General features: G+C 55.3%; 1 protein-coding gene across 3 annotated transcripts in view; it reads right to left on the bottom strand.

Annotated features, from left to right (window-relative positions):
* IMPA2 (inositol monophosphatase 2) overlaps positions 1 to 19,695 on the bottom strand; it is a 29,070-nt gene extending 9,375 nt beyond the window's left edge. The window contains exons 1-6 of one of the 3 annotated variants that reach the window (XM_028484728.2): positions 19,488 to 19,577; positions 18,374 to 18,422; positions 9,235 to 9,452; positions 8,937 to 9,070; positions 2,473 to 2,577; positions 635 to 680 (exon numbers count right to left, since the gene is read on the bottom strand). In XM_028484728.2, the coding sequence (XP_028340529.1) occupies positions 635 to 680; positions 2,473 to 2,577; positions 8,937 to 9,070; positions 9,235 to 9,258 (309 nt within the window). In that variant the 5' untranslated portion in view covers positions 9,259 to 9,452; positions 18,374 to 18,422; positions 19,488 to 19,577. Of the gene's footprint in view, positions 1 to 634; positions 681 to 2,472; positions 2,578 to 8,936; positions 9,071 to 9,234; positions 9,453 to 18,373; positions 18,423 to 19,487 lie in introns of all 3 variants that reach the window. The other 2 variants (XM_028484729.2, XM_024121110.3) reach the window with 2 other exon arrangements.
* Positions 19,696 to 21,166: the final 1,471 nt, after the last annotated feature.

The following is a 21,166-nucleotide window of genomic DNA, read 5'->3' as shown; positions in this document are numbered from 1 at the left end:
GGTATGACTCCTCTGCTGCCCCAGAATCTGCGCTAACCCTGAGGGTGCCCTGATGAGGGTGCCCTGATGAGGGCTCCCTCCGCAAAGCCTGGCCCCCTGCCCTATTCAAGTGTAACTGTAGTAACTGCAACAAAGGTAATTGCTGAAACTGGATAATAAAGCTTAAGCCTGGATCCAGCCTTTTCTGCAGGTCCCAAGATATGGCCCAGTTCCGAGGGTCTATGGGAACCACGCAACAGCCATGTTCTCACCCAACAGCTAGAGGAGAATGAAGAACTAATAGAACACTGGGATTAGAAATGTCCTCCAAAAATAGGAGTTTCTTTTGTGTGTGACTTGATCACACGCCCCAGGGGTCAGATGGAGACTAACTGGGAACATCTGCCCAGAACGTCCCCTCCACGCGGCATCACTAAACGGCCACCGAGGGAGAGGGCTGGCCGGAGCCCCAAACCCACACACCCCAAACCGGTTTGCATTTGTTTACTTTCTTGGATTTGAAAACACATGCTTGGATTTACTCGTCATGATGAAGGCCGAGGACAAGGAGAGGAAAACTGAGGTTGGAACCAAGAAGCAAGATGAATAAACAACACCCAAGGGGCCGCGTGGCCGGGCCCCACCCATCACGTACCTCCTGGTTCACAGCAAACCCAATGCTCACTGCCACTGTCGGGAACCTGCAGAGAAGACAGATGGTTTACACGGTGACACACGGACACGTGCAAACTCAGGAGCCTCTGTATGGCTGGAGGCGCAGAGGACCCGTCTACAGCGTGGCCGGGTTTGTTTTGTCAAAAACTACCTCCCACAATTTCACTGAGCACTTCGAGGACAAGCAGGCCGAGCTGACATATAGGACAGCGACCTTGACAGACAACAGTGCTGGCTGTCGTCAGGACGGACGTGACTCAACAGTGACCACGGAGGACCCGGTGGAGAGTTGTTAATAATCAGCTTTCTGGTTCTCAGAGGCTGAAGGGATGGAGGGGCCTGGCCCCAGTGTCCATCGAGGGGCTGGGTCCAAGACAATCGTGTCCCTCCTGCCGTGACCCCTGGGGGAGCCTCGTGCAGGACAGCAGGCGTGGCCACTGCGTGGAAGGTGGGCGGTGACCTCGCGTCCTGCCTGCAAGTTTACAGGTTACGTCTCCAGAAAGATTTCTCCTTTATGTGAGGATCGTTAGGGCTTAACGAGTAGGAACAAGGAAGGGCTGCTTCTAACCCAGGAGACTCGGGACCCCGGCTTGCCCAGGCTGCGCCGTGATGTCCCCTGCCGTCTCCATGGGGAGGCTCTTGACACGCCACGGCCGGGCCTGGCTGTGGTTCCCACCCTCAGAAGGCTTTTCCCACTTGCTCCAGTCTCAGTGCTTCTGGACACGAGCAGGACAGGTTCTGTCTGAGCTGCAGTGGCCAGAGGCCCCCAAATGCCTTTAGGCTTCAAGGGTCACCACAGCCCTGGACGGCCCTGGACGGCCCTGGACTGTGTCTGGAGCCTAAGAGTCAGCCTCACAGCTTGTTTCCCAAATGACACTCTCGTCCAGGTTCTCTCTCTGGTCCTGGGGTGGACATGTGGCCTTTGTCCATGGTAGGGATTGGCCCGTTCTGTGCCTACCACCCTCACACAGGTGACCAGTGGGACAGGAACAGGAGCCCCACTTGGAGATACACACCCGGAGGGGAGCCCCGTGGTCCCATAGGACTCCCCAGGGGTGTCACGCTCTAGTTAGAGTCTGGTGACACTGTTGCTGTCACCAGATGGCTCTGTTACACCGTCTCTAAAGGGCCACCTGTGATGCTCTGAATCACTTTCCACACTTACACATAAACGCTCCATTTTAGGACCCCACACCCCGGCCCCTCTCACTGTAAGGAAGGAAGCGGGCGGCTGGCTCACCTATGGGAGGGCCCCTCCCCGCGGGTCCCGCTGGTGGGGGCTGCAGGTCCACAGGCCCCCCCAACCGCCGATGGGGATCCGGGATGGGGCAGGAGCCCGGGCCAACCAGCTCTGGGGCTGCACGAGTGTCCTCGTGGGAGGCTTTGACAGCCCCCCCGCCCCCCGTCAGCGCTTCTGGGGCTGGGCAGGTCACTGCCATCACATGCCTCTGACCTCCCGAAAACCTGCTGCTCTGGGCTGACATCTGCCCAGATTAGGCCGGCAGGCGGCTCCTCAACCCCCCAGGCCACCATCCATATGCGTGCTCCCAAGGCTGCTGGACCAGACATCCTGTGTTATTTACAAACTTGCCCATCCCTCCAGGGGCCTCCTTAAGGGTCCTTCTTAATTCAACCCAACGTTTAAATGTGACAAATGCAATAGTTTTTAAATAAGTGAAGATTTCCTACATGCTCTGAACATGTCTCACAAATGGGAAACCTTATTTTAAACTACCATGACTTGTAAGTGAGACCACAAACCCGCTAGAGGTTTGCTGACGTGCTGCTTCGGAAAAGCCGGGGTGTGCCTGCACTCACCTGTGCACGAAGTTGCAGGTGCCATCAATGGGGTCGACGATCCAGGTGGGGCTGGGGGTAAGCACGCACTTGGCCCCAGCGGCTGCAGCCTCCTCTGCGATGAACCTGCAGCGGACAGAGCTCAGCCTGAGAAAAAGCCAGGAACTTGAGACTCAGCGCTTCGAGCCCCGGCCCCGGAGACCAGCAGGCAGGGTGAGGAGATCTCACCCGGCCTCTCCGGTCAAACAGGGGCAGCGTCTGGGAAAGACCTTCTGCGTTTTGCCCTCTGCTAGTCTGTCACTTGGCGGGACCCAGACACACAAGGTGACACCTTCTGTTAAAGCACCGGGGGGTGGGGGGGCGGTGGGCCAGGCGGGGGTCCGAGGATGGACGTGGGAAGAGCTACTGGCGAGAAGCTGAGCTCTGCGCTGCCTTGACTCTGCAAGGATAAGGCCGAGGAGAGAGCCAGCCAGGGGCCTGAGGATGCTGCGGGGGCTGGCTCGGGGTTGGGGGAACAGGCTGCATCACAGCTGACACCCCATCTGTACCCAGCCCAGCCTCCCCAAACCGCAGGTGGTGACATGGCATCCGTCCTGCATGCGGGAGACAGGAGCTGACGTTGCTCCTGGGAGGCCCCACCCCCCGGGCTCCCCTCTGGACCCCATCCTGCAGAAGTACGCAGGCCACGCACCCCGGGCCCCTCTCCCCACCCGTCCTCTGTGACGAGTCCTCTGAACACAAGCCCCCCCGCAAGGCCGTCCACGCCCCATTGGGAACCTGAACTAGACAGCAACAAGGCAGAATCCACTTGGTCTGTCTCAGCAATGGGAGCCGCCAGGAGCCAGCCACCTAGGCCGGAAACCAGGGATGGCTCCCCTACCCCTCCTTCTTGTCCCCCCCCACCATGCTGGCTCATGCTGGAGGGTCCCCCGAAGTCTCTGCATCCCTGCCTCCTGGGAGGAAAGAACAAACTGCACCTAAACCCCCAGGACGGCGCCCGACACAGGTTTCCGACCATCCCCAACAGATCAGGTTCACCTGGTCCTGCCGAGGGCTTCCCACTAGGTCCTCACATGCATGTCTGTACTAGAGGAAAAGGAGCCCTGACCACAGCACACCTCTACCAAGAAGGAAAAACGAGTGAAAAACAAGAAATGCTTGGTGTCCTACTGCTGGCGTTTTGCACACCCGAGTTGTAGTTGTCGGGAAGCTCTTTTTAAATAGAATTTAAAAGTTAGAGTTGGGAACTTTCCTGGTGGCACAGTGGTTAAGAATCCGCCTGCCAATGCAGTGGACACAGGTTCGAGCCCTGGCCCGGGAAGATCCCACGTGCCGCGGAGCAACTAGGCCCGTGTGCCACAACTACTGAGCCCGTGTGCCACAACTACTGAACCTGTGCTCTAGAGCCCATGAGCCACAACTACTGGATCCCGCGCGCCTAGTGCCCATGCTCCACAACAAGAGAAGCCACCGTAACAACGAAGAGTAGCCCCGGCTACTCTTCGCAAGACAGCCCGCGCACAGCAACGAAGACCCAATGCAGACAAAACTAAATAAATAAAATAAATAAAAATTTTTTAAAAAAAGTTAGAGTTAGAAAAAAAAAAGAGTTGGTGCCTTAGTCTCACTAGTCACACGAGTCAGGCCACCACACTGGACGTGCAGACAGAACACCTCTGTCACCGCAGGAAGCTCTCCAGTCTGGCATGTCACGGTCCTAACACTGTGAAGGTGCCCTTCATTCTGGTGTCACTTCAACTGACACAGTGCCGTCACCTGCACTGTCACTCAGCTGGTCCCCCTCAACTCTGGCAGCATTTCTGTCCCAAAGATTATGAAACTCATGCTCTATGTGCACAGAATCATCCAGACACAGACAAATCACCCGAAGCTCGTCCGTGTACACGATGAGGCTACATCATCATTTTCAGGTTGCTGTTTCCAGCCTGCCCACCGCTGTCCCTGGAAAAACCCACCTGTGAGCAAGCAAAGCACCAGACTGGGGGCAGGGGTGAGGAACCTAGAAAATTCGTGTGAGTGGAGAAAGCCTACAGCCGCCCCCAGGAGCTTACAGCCCAGAGGGCAGACCAGATGCATGGGGGAAGCTCCTGGCTTTTGTCCCTCCTCCTGCTGGGCAGCCTCCCTGCCATCCTCCCCCCTGGGAATTTGGATCATTTGGATCATGTGACCCAGGTAGGTGGGTCTGGATGAACAAGGTCGTGGTGACCAAGTCAGAGGAGGCTGGGCGGGGTGCGGCCAGGCAGGGTGACTCCCCGACCGCTAACCCCGTCAGAAACAAGGGGACGATCCTATGCCACATTAGCTCTGAGGTTTTCTGAATCAAAGACGTAAGGTATTAAATCCGTCTTCAGTGCTTTCTGCAGCTACGTGATTTTCCTGCAACAGTTTGTGATTATGTTCTTAAAGAAAGGGGGCCATACCCGAAACACACACACATGAGGACAAAGTCCCAGGCTTGAACTGGGCACAAGGTCCAGGAAGCAGTGAGAAGACGTCACTGAGGTCGAGAATAGAAATGACTCACAACAAAGATGATCCCAGGAACCTGGGAGGAATGTGGAATCTTCTTCCTTTTCTAACCTGATTTTAAGCGAGAAGCTGGTACCTACTGGGGGGTTGGCAGGAGTCGCTGGGGTCCTGGAGGAGGAGGAGGGGCCGACAGCTCAGACAGCTGGACCACAGCCTGCGGCTGGCGGTCAGTCCATCAGCAAATGTGTGTACACGGTCTCTGGGCTCCCGGAGCAGCCCCCATGATGCATCTGCAGACACAGCTTTCGTCCTGCGGGGCGTTTCTGGTGGGAGTCACTCCCAGCAGCTACTCCAAGGCCTGGCCTTTCTGGGCGTCAACTGTTCAGGCCGCGGGCACCCTCCTCTTGACTGCAAGCCCAGGCGGGGGGAGCACTGGTCCCCTCCCCACTTGCCTCGTGCCCGTGGGTGGCCCCGGGGGCAGGGGCTCAGACGGGTCCACTCTTCTAAGGCACCAGAATACCTCCCCAGCCTGTAGACCCTGATTTTCTCCATGTGGGAAGGTATTTCCTGCAGAGGCCGGGGTACACGGACTCAGATGGCATGTGAGAGAGTTACAGACACCTCAACAAGAGCGCTGGACCATCCACGAAAAACCCACAATGTAAACAGAAACAACACACGTGACTGAGCATGGGGCCATTTCATAGGCCTATGGAATGTACAGAGGAAAACAGCACCAGGGACAAGGTTCAGAGCTTGGACACAAGTTAGACCAATACGTTCTGCTTTATTACTTCTTCCTAAGAGTCGTAACAAACCCTCCTTATGATTTTGATGGCCAGGAGCACCCAGGCCTTCTCTTTGGCCAGTTTGTTGACTCTGTGACAAGGTCAGGGTCACCTTCAGTCCACTAGGGAGCCAGCTAATGTCCTCGGCCTCATTGCTCAGGCTTCGGCCCGGGCTCTGCTGCCCAAGGACACAGCGTGAAATGCAGCGGGGAGATGATGCAGTCAGGCATTGTCTGGATGCAGGCATCCAGGTGGTGGTGGCCAGGAACGCCTTCTCCCCGAGTGCACGCACCCCACAGGGCACAGGGGCCGGTCAGCACGACAGTGTGGCCATGTCCCACCAGGGGCCCAGCCTGGGCAGAGGTGAGAGAGCACCAGCCGTCCTCCTCCTCCGGCCTGTGCCTCCCAGACAAGGGGACACGGACAGGCTCAGCGATGCTACTGCATGTCTTCAAAGTCGCCCCACTTGGATCTCACTTGGGAGCACAGCTGGAAGAGGTTTCGGCACCCACAGAGGCGGCCCGGACGCAGACTGAGCTCATGCTGTCGGTGCCAACACAGTGCTTCGGGAACACGGCCCTGACCTGGTTCCTTGTGTTACCTCCTCCGCGCGGCAGCGTCAGTGCTGGGTGACACCGTGGTCAGATTCCCGTCCCTGGGGGTGGAGCAACTGCCCAGCCAAGGGCAGAAGCAAGTGCAGTTTCTGTCCACACCCATCTCCCAGGCTTTGGATTTCACCAGTGAGTAAAATAAAATAGCAAAACCAGGGAGCCCACAGTCAGTTTGTTTCTTATTTTATCAAAGTCAAAACAGCTGCAATCTATCTTTTTTTTTTTTTTTTTGGCTGCGTTTGGTCTTTAAAATAGCAAAACCAGGGAGCCCACAGTCAGTTTGTTTCTTATTTTATCAAAGTCAAAACAGCTGCAATCTATCTTTTTTTTTTTGGCTGCGTTTGGTCTTTGTTGCTGCTCACGGGCTTTCTCTAGTTGTGGCGAGCGGGGGCTACTCTTCGTTGCGGTGTGTGGGCTTCTCATTGCAGTGGCTTCTCTCGTTGCGGAGCATGGGCTCTAGGGTGCGCAGGCTTCAGTAGTTGTGGCACGCAGGCTCAGTAGTTGTGGCTCGCGGGCTCTAGAGTGCAGGCTCAGTAGTTGTGACGCACGGGCTTTGTTGCTCTGCGGCATGTGGGATCTTCCCAGACCAGGGATTGAACCCGTGTCCCCTGCGTTGCAGGTGGATTCTTTAACCACTGCACCACCAGGGAAGTCCCATGCAATCTATGTTTAATACTGTTTTGTGAAAGACTAAAAATGAGGAAGGGCATAAGTTCAGACTTCTTAAGAAAGGGTGACAGCCTTATACCAACTTGTTGTTTAAGGGATATATTTAAATACTCTGAATGCAGAAAAATAACAATATACTATTTTATCTTATAATATGCATGCAATTTTTTTCCTTATCACAAGTTTCTCAATTTGTCTCTGATCTAAAATACAATTAAATGTCCCCAAATTCTGGTACTTTCTTTTAAATCTTAATCATTGGGAAAAAACCAAACCTGACTTAGGTATGCTGAAAAATGATCTCACCTATCTGAATTTTCTAGGCAACAGAGCAGAGAGTAGCATCCTGGCTTTGCTCTCAGAGCCAAGAGGGGAGACGGAGCAGAGCCACGCTGACATGGGCAGCCAGTCCCTGCCTCGCAGCCTGCAGCTTGGGGACCGCTGCCTCTTGTTAGGGGTTGGGGGGCACCTGCACCGCCCAGGGCTTTGTCAGGTGGGCTGGCAGGCACGGTTGGAGAGGCTCCAGGGGGCCTGACACCCACCCGGGGTGGGGACTGCTGCTCTGGGCAAACCCAGACAGTCTTCCAAAGGGGCTTCGGAGCCTGAGGCCCCCCGTGTGACACACTGTCTTCTGTCCTGTGATACTTGGCAAGGAGCATGTAAATTCACACTGTGCAAACAGACGCCAGGCCCCACATCGACACAACAGTGCATCCAAGGCACCAGCAACCGGCCAGCACTTTCAGGATTCGGTCTGTCAGAGTGATCCGACTGCAAAGCGCCAGGAGGCCTTGGGACCGCCACCACGCAGAGCCCTGCAGTGACCAGAGCCTTTACCTGGACCCTGGACCCCAGGGCCCCACAGTCCAGCTGCCTCACTGCTGTTGGAGCCACCGGACGATACAGGGACAGAAAGAGCTCCTGGGCCAGAACCAGTGGTGGTTCCTGAACCGTCACCTCTCAGGGAATCCAACTGCCTTGAACACGGCGGGGCCAGGGGCACTGACCCTGCCAGCCAGCCCCACCCACCCCGCCCTGCGTCTGCAGCCACTTCTGCGTGGACCTGTGCGGCTCAAACCCATGCTGTTCAAAGGTCAGCTGTGATTCTTTGGACGCTGCCATTTAAGTTAGATTTTTGAAAGTTAAGAAATCATAAACAGTGCAGAGCCTGTAACCATTATAACAGATGCTAGGGTCCTGACTTTATGCCAAACAAGGAAAAAAGGAGAGACGCTGAAACACAAGGGCTGCCGTCAACACGCTTGCACACACACATGCACACACATACACACACATGACCCCCCAGGTGATAGGGGTTAGAAGGAAGGAGTGGGGAGAAGGTGCTAGTGTGTACGGCCTGTCCCCTCTCCCCCAGTCACTCGCAGGGCGTCACGCGGCAGGAGGGAGCCCTTCACTGGTCCACAAAGACGTGGAGCCGGACAGACATGTCGTCTACACCTGGGAATCCAGAGATCGGGCTCTAGGGTGAGCAGCTCCCTAAGGAAGGAAAGGGACACTTGTGCCCAAGGAGTCCCCTCCCCAAGCTCAGAGCGTCTGCCCCTGGGGCTCTGGGCCCCCTTGGAACTAGACACACAGCGCTGGGCAAATGCTGGCCTTTTTCAAGGAAAAGATTAATCATTGCATTGGATTCTCCACACGGTGACCCAAAAGGTCAGGAACAACTGCTCTGGAGGGGGGTGGCCCTGGGGGCTTGGTGTGGGCTTGGCAGGAGGGGCGGGCGGCCCTGGGGACGGCCACACGTGGGGATGCGTCCTGGGAAAGTCCGCGTGGCCCTGGGCTGACAGGGCACAGCAGGGGGGACTCCCCGCCAGGATCCGCGGCGGGGCGGTGGCGGGGGTGGGGGGGGGCGGGGAACGCGGCTGGGGGCGGGCACAGCAAGGAGTCAGCGAGGCCCCAGCACACCCACCTGTGGGAGGGAAAGCGCTGCTGCAGCTCCTGCAGGATCAGAGCCTCCACCACATGATCTGTTTCTGTCACCAGGTCCGCGGCCGACGTTTTTGTTGAGACACGTTTTTCCTCAGAAAGGGCTTTCCTGATGATCTGCAATGAAAGTCGGGAGGTGGGTGATGCTGGCCAGCACCCCCGGCGCTGGGGACGGTTCTGCACTGGAGCTGGGCCCCCTCCCCCACCACGGACGGCCAGACAGACGGACCGGTGGCGCCCGGCTCTCTGTGGGGCTCCTGGGAGCCTTCCCTGCCGCCTACTCTTCTCGCGAGAAAGGTGGTCATGGGTGGAACAGTCTTTCTTTGCAGGAAAGAAACGTGGTTCTAAGGACGTGAAGCTTCAGCCATGGAGCCCCACGGAGCCCCCGAGCTTGAGCTCGGGAGATTTCAGTGTAGGAACCGCATCTCCTCATTCACTTTACCCGTCACACGAACGTGCCCCTGGATCGGAAGCCCAAAAGGTCCAGCCGAAACCAAACCTGGGAAAGTGAAAACGCACGCGGAGAGCTGGAAGGCAGGCCCTGGCTTCACGCCCCGGGGGCTGGGTGCATCAGGTCACAGGACTGAGTGGTTTGGTCCCCCAGGAGCTGCCAGCGCTTTGCTTACACCCGGGACGGAGGGCTGAGCGCCAGCGCCTCCCCGGGGGCCCACACAGGAAGGCGTTGAGGGTATTAATCAGGAAACAGCCCCACTGCAGCTAGGGCCTATCCTGTCACCTCTGCCCGAGTCACAGCTCGAGTTCCCAACCACGGTGACATTAGAACCCTGAAGTGACCTCTGACCTCTCCTCCAAGACCCACTGCACCCAGGATCCCTCACCTCCTTCCATGGACCCCCTCGCTCAGCTGCCACCTGACATCCACACCGCCCACCCCGTGATACTTACTCTTCAACCTTAGGTGGGTGTATCCCATGCCCTGTACACACACATCGTGTACACACATGGCCTGTACACACACGCTGTATACACACATGCCTTGTACACACATGCCGTGTACACACATGCCGTGTACATACATGCCTTGTACACATGCCCTGTACCCACCTGCCCTGTACCCAGATGCTGTGTACACACATGCCTTGTACCCACATCCCATGTACCCACATGCCGTGTACACACATGCCCTGTACCCACATGCCCTGTACCCAGGTCCCATGTACCCACATGCCCTGTACACACATGCCCTGTACACACATGCCCTGTACCCACATGCCACGTACACACATGCCATGCACCCACATGCCGTGTACACACATGCCCTGGACCCACACACCGTGTACACACATACCCTGTACCCATATCCCATGTACCCACATGCCGTGTATACACATGCCCTGTACCCAAATGCTGTGTACACACATGCCCTGTACCCACATCCCATGTACGCACATGCCGTGTACACACATGCCCTGTACCCACCTGCCGTGTACACACATGCCCTGTACCCACATGCTGTGTACCCACATGCCCACATCCCATGTACGCACATGCCGTGTACACACATGCCCTGGACCCACACACCGTGTACACACATACCCTGTACCCATATCCCATGTACCCACATGCCGTGTATACACATGCCCTGTACCCAAATGCTGTGTACACACATGCCCTGTACCCACATCCCATGTACGCACATGCCGTGTACACACATGCCCTGGACCCACACACCGTGTACACACATACCCTGTACCCATATCCCATGTACCCACATGCCGTGTATACACATGCCCTGTACCCAAATGCTGTGTACACACATGCCCTGTACCCACATCCCATGTACGCACATGCCGTGTACACACATGCCCTGTACCCACATGCTGTGTACCCACGTGCCCTGTACACATACCCTGTACCCACATCCCATGTACCCATTCGCTGAAGAGGAGGAGGCCACGAAGACGCCTCCAGGAAGCCTGCAGACAGGGGTGCTCACGCAGGATTTCACAGAATAAGCAGAACCCCTTAAACAGGGGCAGTCCTCATCCCAGCACCAAGCCCAGACAGTTGTTTGGTTTTCCCAGCTTGGTTGCAAAGATAACAGATTGGTTGCAATGTTTTCTAACAGAAAACCCGGCTTGCTCTCTGCTCCCTGCTGCCCTCCTGGTGTCTAGGGTCGTGCCCGGCACACAGCCGAGGCGCCAAACCCTTCAAGTCACCAGTACATTACACCTCAGACTGCTTGAACAGACTCAGCACCGTTTTTTCCAACCGGACCTCACGTGCTTGTGGAACACTGACCCCTTGATCTGTCTTGTTTCGCCTCTCGTTGCCCTTGAAGCCCATCACCCTCTGGCTTCCATCCCGTCCTCCCTCCCGGAGCGCCCCACACATCCACTCCCTGCAGTGCAGCCAGAAGGGCTCGCTAAACCCGGGCCCACATAAAGCACCTAATGGCCCCGTCACCCCGAGGATAAAGTCACCCCCGACGTAGCTCACAGTGGCCTCCGTGGGCTGGCCTGGAGCAGAGACAACTGGACCCAAGTAGCTGGCCCTCTTCCTTCTAGGAACAGAGCCCAAGGTTAGCAGGGCACCAAGCCACGTGGCAGCCCGCATTGCAGCCTCCTGTGCAGGCAGGTGTGGCCCTGGGACCGAGGTCGGCCCCAAGGACGCGAGGGGAAGCGATGCGTGTGACTCCCAAGTCACGTCCTCAAAGGGCCACTGTTGGCAGGGCACTTCCTCCTGCCCTTCCACTCCCTCCGCTGTGACTTGGGCGTGGTCACTGGGGTCAGAGCAGCAGCGGGAAGGAACAGCCCCTGGGTGACTCGGGAAGCAGAGCCTGCCTCCTAGACTCTAACTGGACTTGGGAGGGGCAGGGAGAAAGGACCCCCTGCCTCTGTCCCAGACTCTAAAGGAGCCAGCCCATCAGCCCACCTCTGCGCCCCCGCATACCCTGCCCCTCCTGCTGCACAGAACCCATCACTCACCCTCCTGCCCCCTTCCCACTGGACGCCAGGTTCCTCTGGCCCCAGCACTCCTCCTTTGTGACTGGGATGTCACCTCTCTGCAGAGCCGGCGCTCACCCTGCAAGTGCGTTCCTGGCTCCCGGGTTAGGACCCTCGTCTGCCCTGTGTCTGAACCCACCCCCCAGGTGGGCTCTGCAGCCTGACACATGGTGGGGTCTCAGAGAACACCTGCTGGGTGCACACAGGGCTCAGGTAACTAAGTCAGGAAGAAGCTCGGCAAGTGCTCTCATGAAGCCTCATCTGAGCACCCTGGCCTCTCCATCCTCTAGATCCAACGGAGAGGAGACATGCCCAGGTGCAGTGGGGGGGCCCTGATGTCATCTGGGCTCCTTCCCAGGGGAGCCAGGCCCCCAGATCATGCAAAGGACGGAAATTACAGATCCAGGAGGAGGATGCTAGAGTGTGTCCTTTTATAAGGATTTCTTTTCCGTTTCTGTTAGTGTTTATTATGGCTGTGTGATGATCCTTTCCTTGTGGGCCTGTGTCCCTCAGCGCAGGGCAGGCCACACCCGCATTCCCGGCCACCTGCAGTGCTGCTGTGGCCAACCCTCTCCACCAGCTGCTGCTCCTTTGGGTCTTGGATGCCTGGGAGGGACCTGCAGACCATTCCCAACTCCTCCCTCTCATCCGGTTACACTCCCAGAAATTTAGATCCCATTTCTGAATTATCGTGCCAGACTACACTGCCCTTCAGATGAGCCAGCCATCCTGGTCCCAGACACTCTCCCGTCCACTCCTCTGAAGGCCCATCTGTCCATCTGAGGGGGCCGAGGCCTCACAAAACTTAATGCCTTACGACAAAACCCCCCAAACCTACCACATACACAATGTACAAATCTCAGTACTAGGTTAAGAAAAGTTCAATTCAGACAGTTTCCTACACTGAGAGGAAAGGTGGGGATAGTGCCTTGTTTTTTTTTTGTTTGTTTTTTTTTTGCATTACGCGGGCCTCTCACTGCTGTGGCCTCTCCCGTTGCGGAACACAGGCCCAAACCTACCACATACACAATGTACAAATCTCAGTACTAGGTTAAGAAAAGTTCAATTCAGACAGTTTCCTACACTGAGAGGAAAGGTGGGGATAGTGCCTTGTTTTTTTTTTGTTTTTTTTTTTTTTTGCATTACGCGGGCCTCTCACTGCTGTGGCCTCTCCCGTTGCGGAACACAGGCTCCAGACGCGCAGGCTCCACGGCATGTGGGATCTTCCCAGACCGGGGCACGAACCCGCGTCCCCCACATCGGCAGGCGGGCCCCCAACCACTGCGCCACCAGGGAAGCCCAGTGTCTTGTTTTTAAACAAATCATTATGAGACTCAATCAGCCCTGCCTTTTAACCACAGTCGCATCCTCAGGGGAAAGGTCTGTGGGGTTCCGGGTGAGTTACCTGCTAAAACCCTTTACCACATCTGTTTTCTCTCAGTCTAGGGATTTTAAACATTCTCATTTTGCCAGCAATAAGTTAGTGTGGCTGTATTTTAATTAATGTTTTTCAGCTACTCACTAACTAAGCCTGCACTTCACAGACCTCCTGGCCTGGATCTCTCCCTTGAAATAACATTCTGTTAATGTTTAATATATAAAATATGGGACTTAAGTCACTGAAGCCTGAATTTCAAACGCCATCAGCTCCAGCGTCTGAAGTGTCATTCAGAGACACGTCCAAATGCCTCTTTCTCGTCTGTGAACCATCTCGGTTGTATGCTACTGTCCCCAAGTCGATCACAGGATTATCACCCATCCCTACAGAGCAACCTGTGTGAGCTCGGGGACCCATGGAACACACATGGAGAACTCTGCGGAAGTGGGGGTTCAACAGGCAACATCTTTCCTCTGCAGATGTGGGCCTGGAGGTACTGTCACGTTTCAGGTTCCAGACTTATGAATGTGATGTGATGGTTAATCTTATGCGTCAACTTGACTGGGCCATGGGGTACCCAAATACTGCGTTGAATGTTATTCTGGGTGTTTCTGCAAGGACGTTTTTGGATGAGATGAACATATTAATCAGTAAAGCAGATTGCCCTTTGGAATGTGGGTGGGCCTGGCCCCATCAGCTGAAGGCCAGAACAGACAGAAAACACAAACCCTTCTCTGTGTGAGAGAGAGCTCTCCATAGACTGTCCCTGGACCCTCAGCCCATGTGTGCCAGTGGGGCTGCTGGTCCACTTGCCAGTTGCTATCTCACAAGTTTCATCTTGGCTGAGGCTTCAAATGTGGGTGAAAGTGTTACAATTGTCAACATGGGTGACCCCACTCTGCGGAAGCTTGGGGAGCGGGTGCAGGTGGGGCTGACAAGGCCAGGACTGACAGTGGAAATGGTGAGGTCACCAGCTGCCCCCTCCATCCTCAGCCAGGACAGCAGGGGGACCTCCACCTCCACGTCCCACCAGGTTGGGATCTCCCAGAGGAAACTCCGGGAGCTCGACCTGGGATCCGCCTACGGAGAGCCCAGGGCAGACAAGCCTGCTTGTCCCCGTCCCGGGCGGGACCCGGCCTGAGACACCAGCCCAGGCCAACTGACGCCTCCCAAACTGGCGCCTCCACCCTCAGCCTCTCACGTGAACTCTCCACCCAAACGGCCCCACGTAGAGATCCACCGGCATTTCAAGGTCAACAGCTCACAGCTCGTGGAACACAGGACCTGACCTCCACCTCCAAACCTGCTCCCCCTACAGTTTCTGCAAATCCACTGGGCAGTTCTTTAGGCCCGAACCCTACAGGCACCCCTGGCTCCTCTCACACCCGCTTCCGATCCGGCAACAAACCTGGCAGCTCTGCCTTCGAAATACATCTGTTTACCACCTTCTTCACCACCCCCAGTCAGATCCACCCTCATCCCTCACTCGGAATATTCTAATCACTTCCATCGGAGATCTGGTTCTGCCCCACCCCCTGTGGCATTGCAGCCTCACCCCGACCCCAGCAGCAGCCAGGGTGGTCTCCCCATCACCCTGCAGGGCTTCACATGGGATTCTACCCTGAACCTCAATCACACTCAGAGTAAGGTTAAAGTCCTTTCCAGAGTTACTCAAATAATTGTTGTGTGAATGAATACATTTCTAACCTGTTTTAGCACCACCATTTTAAAAACAGAGGCCAGTAAACACATAAAAAGGCACTTAAGTTCATTAGTCATACAGGACATGCAAATTAAAACCACCGTAAAACACCACCTCAAACCCGTCACAAGGGCTAAAATGGAAAGACAGACAATACCAAGTGTCGTCTGAGAGATGAGGCAACAGGAACCCTCATCTCCTGCTGGGGAATCGTGAATCCCTGCATCTGCCTTGGAAAACCACCTGGCAGAATTTCATACACGATGACACAGCAATTTCACTCCTATTGTTAATCTATCCCCAGCAGAAATGCATACAGAGGTAACCAAAAGACACATGCAAGAGTGCCGGACGAGCAACATTATTCCTAATAATTCCAAACTGGACATTATCCAGAGTTTCTTCAAGAGTTGAATGAATAAACTGTCATATAGTCATGTAACAAAATACTACATACAGCCGTGTTTCCCAAAGTGCCATCCCAGCCGGACAGCATCAGCTGGGGTTTTGGTGGAAGTGCTCATTCTCGGCCCCACTCCAGACCCGGTGAGTAGGAACCCTGTGGTGGACGCAGCCTGCCGTGGAGGCCCTCCAGGTGCTTCTAACGCACATGAAGGTGTGAGCACCACGTGTCCCCAACAGCGAGACCCATGAGTGTCTATACCAAGGAGTTCATCAAAAATTCTGTTGGGAAGTCGGAAGATGGCTGTTGGTAGGTGTGTAGAAAACTAAGCCAATAAAAAAAATTTTTTTTAACCTTAAGGAAAACACAAGTTGCATAAGAAAGAAAAGAATATGTAATACAACCATGCTACCCAGCTTGACCGTGTGCTACATGTGGTCATAGCACGTGAACACAGGTACCAATGGAACCAACAGGTAATGCAGCCACAGGACATAACAGTGTCTAATGCGGATGACGTCAAAAAAGAGCTACAGGGCTTCCCTGGTGGCGCAGTGGTTGAGAGTCCGCCTGCCGATGCAGGGGACGCGGGTTCGTGCCCCGGTCCGGGAAGATCCCACATGCCGAGGAGCGGCTGGGCCCGTGAGCCATGGCCGCTGAGCCTGCGCGTCCGGAGCCTGCGCTCCACAATGGGACAGGCCACAACAGTGAGAGGCCCACATCAGAGGAAAAAAAAACAAAACAAACAAAAAAAAACAGCTACTATTTAGAAAACGGGTGTAACTGTCAGAAAACTGAAAACAGTGAGTTCTGGGGAAAAGGATGAGGATGACACAGGACAGGACACTGCTGGTTCCACGACAGTCCCTTTAGCGGTATTTCACTTTTTAAACTCCCTGTGTGAATAACTGATAAAAAATAAAATCACAAATCAAGACAACACCTGTGGGGACTTCCCTGGTGGCGCAGTGGTTAAGAGTGCACCTGCCAATGCAGGGGACACGGGTTCAAGCCCTGGTCTGGGAAGATCCCACATGCTGTGGAGCAACTAAGCCCGTGCACCACAACTACTGAGCCTGTGCTCTAAAGACCGCGAGCCACAACTATTGAGCTCCTGTGCCGCAACTACTGAGCCCACGTGCTGCAACTATTGAAGCCCGTGCACCTAGGGGCTCGTGCTCCCCAACAAGAGAAGCCATTGCAATAAGAAGCCCACTCACCACAAGGAAGAGTAGCCCATGCTGGCCGCAACTAGGGAGAAAGCCCATGCACAGCAATGAAGACCCAATGCAGCCACACAAAAAAAACAAAAACAGAAACAAACAAACAAAAACACCTGTGGCAATGCATGCCAGACAAATAGGGATGTTGGATCAGAGCCCCCGCTGTGCCCCTCTGCTCTGGGCAGTTGGAGGTGGACACAGGGCATCCCCTCAGAGCACACTGGAAAATTCTTCCCTGTCTGACAACTAATATGTAAAATAAAACTGACAGGATTCTCAAATTTGATGGCAATCCTAAACATTTATATGACCCTACCAATAACAAGTTTGAAGCCTAATTAAACTTTTCTAAACCATAGTAATCAATTTCAATGAGCCATCCTACAGGAAAGCCTGAATTTACCTTTCTAGTCTCTCCATAGAAAATACTACAAAATCGTTGTCATTCAAAGATGTAAAGAGTATAAAGCCAAAAATGGGAAAAGAGTATTACAGAAGATTGAAAAGCAGTTACAAAATTATTCTTATGTATTTTGCTATATTTGTTAGCATCTTAAAATTTATGCTGTTGTGATCTTTCTTATTCTAAATAAACTTTTATATCTAATTTTGAATTTGTAATTTTGTATTTTTTTTCTTAAAGAGGGCCCGTAAATTGTCTAAACTTCAGGTTCAAGAAAACCTGGATCTATCCCTGCAGGACAACTTAAAAAGCACAGTTTTCTAACATACTTTTGCTCACACATCACATAAGAGACGATAAATACCCATTTTGATGAATATCACTCTGTGTACTTGTGGTGGTGATGGTGTGGGGTTGACGTCACCCCCTTCCCCAAAGCCCAACAGCCAGGGAGGGGCTTCTGCAGTGGTGGTTGGGACTGGAAGGGATGTCTCTCAGGGGCACCACAGGGATGGGTGGTGGAGAGACAAGGAAGGAGGGGTCTGGGAGGCCTCTCAGGATGCGGCAGAGGGGAGGTGGCAGCAAATTGTCCAGGGCTGCCCTGACCCGAACCAATGTCTGAAACATGGACGGCAGACACTGTCTCCTGGGAGGGAGGGCACTCCCTCTGAACGTAGAGAGCCCAGACTCGGTGGAGCACACAGAGCTGTCTCAGGAGTAGCAGACTTAATAAAACAGCAGAACGTGAGCGGGCGGGCACGTTGGGCCACAAGGCCACAGAACCTGTACCAAATGTGCCTCTGGCTAAGGAGGACTCCCAAGAATCACCACTAACCACCCTTCATGTCTCTTGGGGCTTTCTGGCTACAGGCCAGGTTTTCTCCGATCAGCACCTTGTTACTGTCAGAACATTACTAAGACAGTCTGTCCCTCTTTACACGGGTTAGGGTGACCCTGTGTGGCTTCTGTTCGTCCCGGCCACAGACAATTTGGCCACTCTCCCCGCCACTGCCTGGCAGGCAGGAAGCATCAGCATAATGCCCAGGAGGGAGTGCAGAGTGCTGGGCCCCCTGCTCAGACTCCCAATGGCAGAATCCTTATTGCATCCTTCCCCCACTGTCAAAAAAAGCTTTTTCTGTTGTTCTTGGCAAGTTGCAAAAGCAGAAGCTATCTCTTAAATAAGTTAAAGTTTCCAGGACCCTTAGAACGGTGCCTGCTATATTGCAAGTTCTGTGTAAGCATTTGTAAATTTGTTTAAAAAAAAGTGGGGGGGGTTCAAAAACCCTTCTGTTTCCTCAAGGATCTAAATTTGAAAAACCACAGAAACCCGTCCGTAACAACTCACCAGAGTTTACACAGTGGTGTCTGAATTCTAAACTGGCTTCTTCTCAAAGCTGAAAGAAGAAAAGTTGTATGGTGGAACCTAAAAGTTACCAAAGATCCTGAGGACGCTCACTCTGGAGAGGAAGTGAGGGTCTCGGGAGGGGGGAGGGCAAGCGCGTCCCTCACACAGTGGACCAGCTTTCCAGGAAGAACGTTTGCCCTGAAGCCATGAGCTCCATCAATGCAGCAGGTAAGGTTGGGGTCCTCCTTTTCCCCAAGGATCAAGTCTCACAGAGGGAGGGCCCACTAGTGTTGAAAGTTAACTTTTAGGGGACCAAGGGACCGCACTGTGACTGTGCACGTTAAGAACTCACTTCAAATTTAGGACTGGCGACAGCCTGACTTTAGCCCATGGGGCACTTTCAGACCGAAAAGTAACTGCCGCTGGGAACAGAAAATCCGTCTGCGGGCAGGGCTCCTCCTCTGTCCGCCCTCCCGCTCCGCTCGCAGGAACGCAGCCGACCGCCTTGACGCGCGAGCAGGCAGCGAGCGGTCCGTGCGCCCTGCCTCCCCCCGCACCCCCCATTCGCCGCTGCACGTGGCCTGCGGAACCCCAGGCGTGGAGCACCGAGGAAATGGGGGAACAAAACACACAGGAAAGTGCGAAGAGAAGGGCTGCCCTTCTGAAGGTTTCTTCAGCTCCGCTGCTTGACCGTCACCCTTCCGGTGCGGGTAGCAGTTCCTCCAAACGCTGAGTGGAACCCTCTAGACTCCGGATGCGCGACGAGAGGCTGTCCGCCCGACCTCCACGCGTAGGGGTTCTAACCCGGGGCAACCGCACCGTGTCCCGCCCACTGGGTCAAATCCGAGGCAGTCCGCGCGCCCTGACCCTCCCGCTCCCGCCAGGCCGCCCTGCGCCCCGAGCCCGGCCCGCGCCTCCGGGCCGCGGGATCCAGGGCGCCCGTCCCGGCGCAGGCGTGGCAGGTGCACAGGTGTGCGGTAGGCTACAAGGAGCCCCTCCGCGGCTCGCGCCCCCAGATCCCGGCCCGGCCCTCTGGGTGTCCGTCCGCCCACACCCTGCGTCCGCTTTGCCCCAAGTCCGAGTGCGCCTGCCGTGCGCCCGGGGCCGCGCTCACCTGTCCAGCCCGCAGCGCCAGCTGCGCCGCTGCCTCGAAGCACTCCTCCCACGGGCCCCCGGCCTGCGCCGCCCCGTCCTCGCCGCTCGGCTTCATCGCGGCCTCCGGGCCCGCCGGCGCCTCCCGCCGCTCCGCGCCTGGGCCGCGCTCGCCCGCCCGTGAGGACTTGCGAGGGACCGGGAGCGGGCGGGGAGCGGACCTGGAGCTGCCCCGGGCCCTGGAGCAGCGCCCAGCGTCCCGTCCCGCCCCTCGCCCCTCCGTGCCCCGCCCTCCTGCGCAAACCCCGCCCCGCGCCGAGCCCCGCTCCTTTCCGCCCTGGGTCCCTCTCCCTGCGCGACCGGCGATGAGCCCCGCCCCCACAGCGCCGGGCCCCGCCGACTCCCCGCTGAAGGTGGGTCCAGCTTGTGGGAAGCTGAGTGCCGCGTGGCGGGAGAGGGGCCCGGCCCGGACCCTCGCGGAGCTCAGAGTCCTTCCCGAGGGTGTGGCCGCGAGCGAGGAGCGTCCCCCGCGCGGACCCGGCCGGGCAGCACCTCGGGCGCCGCTGGCCGCGGGCACCGCTCACCGCTAGTACCGGGCGGCGGTCCTCCTGCAGTTGGAGCTCAGGAGCTGCCCGGCCCGCCCTGTAACAAGTACTGACCGCGTGCACCCCGACGGGACCCTGTTCACACGGTCAGCCTTCGTCTGTGCCCACCGTGCGCTGGACACCTGGTGGAGAGGCTTCAGGTGTAGGAACGAGAGACAGGTGGAAATACAAACAGCAAGGCGGAATCAGGAAACGGAGTGTGTTAGGGTTGCCCAGCCACCTCGCCCTACACGTGGGGAAACTGGCGGAGAATTGCCCGCTCCGCCCGGCCGCACTGGGGCAGCCGAGGGCAGGCTCCGCTCCATCTCTCTTGTTCATATTTTTCATGATTGTCAAATAGGGAGTTGGTTTCTGAAAATACTTAAGACTGCGCTTCGGATGCTTCATTTTAAAATTAAGTGTATTCAGTTGCTGATCCTCATGGCAGGTTTTCATTAGAGATTACTCCCAGCACAAAGCAAAATTAGGAAGTTAGGACATTTCTCTTTGGCCTCTTCTTAGCTACCCTTTCTGAACACACCCCCACCCCCCAACCCCGGCCCGGACCAACCTGGGGCTCAGATGAAGTCACATGGAGTCCAGCCTATCACACATCTACAGAAAAAGACTGTAACTTCCTTGCCTAACTTCCAAAAATCTTAAGGCAGAATCATGTGGTTTTAACTAGTGTGGAGTTTGGTGCCCCCAGGTTTCCTAAGTACTTTAAGTATTGGCCTCATTCCTTCCTTGCTGTGTGCATTTGAGCAAGTTACAAATAACCTCTTTTGACTCAGTTTCCTCAACTGTAAAATATTTTTTGTAAGTATTATACGGGTTAACATACATGTGCTTGGTACTTCTTGTTGTTTTTTTAAATTTCATTGACGTATAGTTGATTTACAGTGTTGTGTACAGCAAAGTGACTCAGTTATACATATATATTCTTTTCCGTTATGGTTTATCACAGGATATTGAATATAGTTCCCTGTGCTATACAGTAGGACCTTGTTGTTTATCCATTCTATATAAAATAGTTTGTGTCTGCTAACTCCAAACTCCCAGTCCTTTCCTCCCCCAGCCCCCCTCCCCATTGGCAACCACAAGTCTGTTCTCTATG

The sequence above is a fragment of the Physeter macrocephalus genome, unplaced genomic scaffold (assembly GCF_002837175.3).
Source record: "Physeter macrocephalus isolate SW-GA unplaced genomic scaffold, ASM283717v5 random_219, whole genome shotgun sequence".
NCBI classification, from domain to species: Eukaryota; Metazoa; Chordata; class Mammalia; order Artiodactyla; family Physeteridae; genus Physeter; species Physeter macrocephalus.
Note: the sequence above shows the minus strand (reverse complement) of the source record. Positions and strands in the feature narration are given on the sequence as shown.